This window comes from Frankliniella occidentalis, unplaced genomic scaffold (assembly GCF_000697945.3).
Source record: "Frankliniella occidentalis isolate FOCC.00 unplaced genomic scaffold, Focc_3.1 Scaffold279, whole genome shotgun sequence".
Classification (NCBI taxonomy): Eukaryota; Metazoa; Arthropoda; class Insecta; order Thysanoptera; family Thripidae; genus Frankliniella; species Frankliniella occidentalis.
The window spans coordinates 143780-148823 of NW_026267405.1; the positions used below are offsets into that span (position 1 = coordinate 143780).

The 5044-nt window shown below is 52.2% G+C and overlaps 1 protein-coding gene across 1 annotated transcript in view; it reads right to left on the reverse strand.

The window, feature by feature from the left end:
• Positions 1–2980: 2980 nt before the first annotated feature.
• The window catches only part of LOC127750881 (la-related protein Larp4B-like), a 173513-nt gene continuing 171449 nt past the window's right edge, over positions 2981–5044 (reverse strand). The window contains exon 5 of the mRNA XM_052273529.1: positions 2981–3083. Coding sequence (XP_052129489.1) covers positions 2981–3083 — 103 coding nt within the window. The remainder of the gene's footprint in view (positions 3084–5044) is intronic.

Below are 5044 nucleotides of genomic sequence, written 5' to 3' on the forward strand. Positions count from 1 at the left end.
TACCGGTTCCGCGAATGGACTTGCTCACCAGTTTGCTCGGACGGGCGGAAAATGGCCGAGCAACAAGAGCGTTAGGGTGGCAGGGCGTGGCGGGGCGTGGCGGGGCGTGGCGGGGCGTGCCGGGGCGTGCCGGCCAGTGCATTCCAGATGAGGGAAGCCCCCGGGGGACGTCTCTGTCCCCGCTAACGATACCACGGACCTACACTGTCACGTCAAAAGTTGCGGGAGTAGTTTGAAGTCCCGGTTAAACATGCCGTTCGCGTGCTGCTTTAGTCGCCAGACGGTCAAAAATACTACGTTTTCGATTTGAATACGATAGACACTGAGAGAGATGGAGAGAGAGGAAGAGAGAGAGAGGGAGGAAGAGAGAGAGATAGAGAGAGAGAGAGAGAGAGAGAGGGGGGGGGGAGGAGGGAGAGGGTAGTAGGGAACAGGTGCAGACGGGCCAGTTCTATATTCCTTTCCCCGCAGAACAATCACAGTAAACAGAGGCGAGCCACAGCGGGCCCACCAAGAAATACTGTCCCGGCCACAAACTAGAGAGAGGCAGTCAGCGTCGGGCGGGAAGCAAAGGAGGGGGCGGGGGAGAAGAGCGGGAAGGGGAGGGGGGGAATGGCACCGAAAAGGAATCTTCTTCGCCGCGAGGTTACGGGAGAAGAGGATGAACGACCTGCCGAGGGCGGTCATTGTGGACTTTGGCGCTTGTTCGAGAGGGTATAATAGCACGGGGCGGAGATACGGGCTCGAATATGTTTTCATGCATTCTGCATGGAACGGTCGAACTACTCATCTCAGCTCCGGGCGAGAGGGCGCGAACGGAATCAAGGAGTGAGAGTATATGAGAAAGATAAAAATAAAAGAACGAAAATGCGAAGTGACTTATAGGGATAACAGGAGGGGGGAGACTCAGCAACGGAGGAAGAGCAGCAAAACAGCGTCGAAAAGGAAAGAGAAGGAAATCCATACTTTGTGGCTGCTGACACTGCAGCTCTCTTAATTCCCCAGCCGCATACACTCGTCCCTTCGCTCCTGATTGAATCTTAGAAGTTAAAAGAGCGAATCCCCTTCCACCCCCTCCCTGTCCCCCCTCCCAGGTGGGCTGTTCCGCTGTCAACTTCTGCGGTAAATATCACGACGACGGCAGTATTAAAAGGGACAAATTTAAACCAACAGCATTTTCATATTTTTTTTTATCCCCTGATGGGCTTGAGCAGTCGCGCACTGCTTCTTCTTCTTGCTACTGCCACGACAAACGGAGCATCCTCCCAAAATAAAAAATAAAAAGACTGGGCCCTTGCAGACCAAACTATACGCTGGCTTTTACTTGCTCACCCGGCAAACACCAACCCAAACCCGCCCCTCTTTCCTTCTACCCCCTTTCCTCTCCCTCCCCCCCCTCTCTCTCTCTCTCCCTCCTCTCTGTTTCTCGCTCTGCATGGCGTCCCAACGCGTAATTTATAGCTCTGCTGGCGTCTCCACCACGGACCGAAAAAGTCACCACCACTACGCGGGGGATTCGTTCGAATGCTGCTATGTACTCTCTCTTTCTCTCTAAATGGTGCACTCTGGGTACATGCAGTGTCCCTGTGGAACAAACTACCAGTAACTAGTATACCGTCCAAAAAATTGTTCCCATGTCATTTAAATGTATGCTCAAGAAGTTCCTTCTTGATTTCCAACACAACATACACTCTAAAAATCTTTTTACTAAAACCGTGTTTTCGGGTGCTTCTCTTAAGCAATGCTTTCCATGTGCTGCATTGCAATCAGGTCTACTCCAGTCTCCAGTCGTATTCCTGAGTCATTCTCTACAGAATTATTCACACAATAGTATACACACTGCCCATTTACTGCACAAGAGGGAAATAACAAGAGTGAAGCGAACTCTCAGCCCCCACCTCTATACGTCTCTCTTTCACGCACACAGACAAACACGCGCACGGCAACTTTACCTGCGGATGGCATTAAGCCGCCAGCAGGTCCGTCCGGCAGACTATCGAGCGGCGAGTATTATTGCGGGTGGAGGATTAGCCGGCTGGAGTGCACAACATAAGTTGCCCCCCGGAGGCTTCGCCGCACGCCGCCCTGCCCCGCCCCGCCCGCACAGCAACAGCCCCATCCTATCCCCTCTCCTCCCGTCTCCGCCAACCCCACTGCAACTTTTCCGCGTGAAAACTTTGCGCGTTTTTCATGAGGCGTGTACGCCACACCCTCACGGCTGCGCCGGGTCTCTCTCTCTCTTTCTCTCTCTCTCTCTCTCTCCCTCCAAGACACGACGAGTAGACAAGCACGGCGCTCCTCATCCCCACCGCTTTGTGTGTACTCCGCCAAAAACAACAACGGCACGCCTTGATTTACCACCGAGCGTTGAACAGGCGCAGGCGTGTTGTCTTTTGCGTTCAAGGGTAGGCGCTTCGTTATGAGACACGAAAAAGAAACTAATAACACAGGGACATCGAATGAATTATTCTCGGCAGCACAGCAAAATGTGTTTGACACGCTTAACAATATGAGCGCGATCATCAAACAATGCGAATTGTATAAATAGTATAAGAAATTGTAAATAGTTCAGGGGAATAAGATTATTTAAAAACAAATGGTTTAAGTGGCACTTATTGCGGTCAATTTTATTTAGACTTCCTGTTGTCCACATAAAGATAAAACTCTGACATATAGGATGTATTAAATTTAAACAGACAGTATTACCCGGAACGCGGTTGTGTGATGATACACATACAGCGGCAAAACTATGGTGGAGGGGAATTGAGGGAAAACAGGAAAACCACTATTGTGAGTCCCTCCCACCCCTCCCGCCCCCCGTGTACCTTCATCCCTCATCCGGACTGGATAAAGCCGGTCCAGTGTGCAGTGCTTATACCCCCTGGCTTACAAGGCCATCAAACTGTCGGGCTGCCTGCTGTCATAAGGTGGCTGCCGGCCTGGCCATCGCTCTGACCCCCTTCTGCTCCCCACCCACCCCTTACTCGGAAATATAATCCTCCGCAAACTCGACCTCCAAACGCCTCGGAAGGCCGGGACCTGACAACATGACTCGCACGATTTTCAAGTCGCAAGTGACGTAGCTGCAAAAAAAGAGAAAGCAGAAATTGGAGAAATGGGTTTGGACAAATCGTTTTCTTTGATTGCAGGCATTCAAATCTCTGAGAGCAGCTGTGTTTTTGTTGCGTGACCTCATACAAACGCACAGCCGCACAGTCACACCAGGCGGTCACCGCACCGCTCGCCATATGCCCTGGGGATCAGGAGGTGTCGCCTCGCTACAGGTCGCCACACTTCCAAAAAGCCGGCTCTACTGAAGTGATGGACTTTTATTTTTTATCCCGGGGCGCGGATAAAAACAATCGACTATTTTACGAGCAGGCGGATATCACAGCGAGAGAGCGAGTGGGTGGAAGAGAGAGGCACGATCGGCAGCGATAACGCGAAAGAAAGTAAACGAAAAGATCGATTGCCGTGGAAAAAATATTAGAACGGCGTCACGGAGGACTGTGCACAAGGCGATAATGAGCAGGCATGCGATGTAATTTATGCAATGCCTCTAATTACTTTGAGTCTGATAATGACGACAGGAGAAACAACCGGCAAGAGATACACATTTTAAATTGGATTCATTTCGTACCGTCCAGAGCCAGAGCCTTCTCAAGCATTTACTGTGCGACGATTATCACAGCAGCGTTTTATTTTTATTATTTTTTCCCAAAATTATCGATCCCATGTAGCGTCACAAACAGAAGGCAGGCATAAATTTATGCAGATGAGGGTTGTGTGTGCGTGCGAAAGTGTTGGCACTCCAGGACCAGCAGCAGTTAGGATGCAGGCTTCCCATCACTCGGGCCGCCTGCTCAGCAGGCAGTGCGTTCCCAGCGAGGAGCCGCCCCGCCCGGCCCGTAAGCCCCCTCCCTCACTCTCCCTTCACGTCGTTGCCTCTGGAATATCAGCGCAGTTAACTGCATTTTTATCTTATTTCTCCCTCATTCTTCCACTACTTGAACCCGCTGTAGCAGCTGCCTCGGTTCCCGGCTGCGGGCCGGCGGCAGCGAGAGAACATCAGCTGCAGGTTTGGCCTCTGGCGGCGCCCGCGCTTTAAACCGTTTGTAAACGTACCGTAAGCCTCTCGCAAGCCCTGGTGTGTGAAACGCGCCGGACTAAACAGATCCAGGCGGCGTTACAAATAGATCAATTTGGCTAAGTTTCAAAGCGACGAAATACCAAATACCACTCGTACCTCGGTGGTCGCTGTGCCCCGTCGGAGAAAATGCGTATTCCCGCACGCAGGACACGCGGAAGGATTGCCTATATATTCTTCATACGAGGCCATAAGGCGACATAGCAAGAGACGATACAGTAAAAAAACTGCCTTTTTTGCTCTGCACTGTAAATTTCGTCATAAATTAACGACACTTCTATAGTTAATTTTGTAATCAAAGTAGCTTCAATGTCAACAGTTTGTGTCGACGAAGGTTGTACAATAACAATTGTCAAACGCAATTCATTTTGAGTAAACAGATTCTCGTCATGAAACAACAAATTTGCTGGTTTCAAGTAATATGAAATACAAAATCAGTTGACAGTGTGAGAGCGCCCAGCAGGTAGACCGCTGAGGCACACCAGCGCGTGCCGGGTTGCCCACCCTCGACTCTGCGGGCGCTGGGCCCGCTAAGCGCTGGAGTCGGGCGGGCGGGAGGAGGCCGCACGCATTGTGCTTCCCGAAATGATTCCGTCACGCGGGAGTGGATGGATAACTTGCGAGACAAAGGGACTTCCACCCCGCGCGGCCGACCCGGGGCCCCTGTCAGGTCCTCAAAGCGGGGTCCAGTTTGCTGGTCCGGATTGAGGGACGGCCTGGGGCGGGCAACATGCCGGCCGACGAGAAGAGCGTGTCCCCGAAGGCCTACCGCCCACCGCTGTGCCGCCCGGCCCGGAGTATCTGTCCCGCTCCCGCTCTCACCTTTCCCTCCCCACCTCTCAGCTACACACACTCGTTCATATGTCTGCCTGTGGCCCCGCACCCCTGGGACCCCCC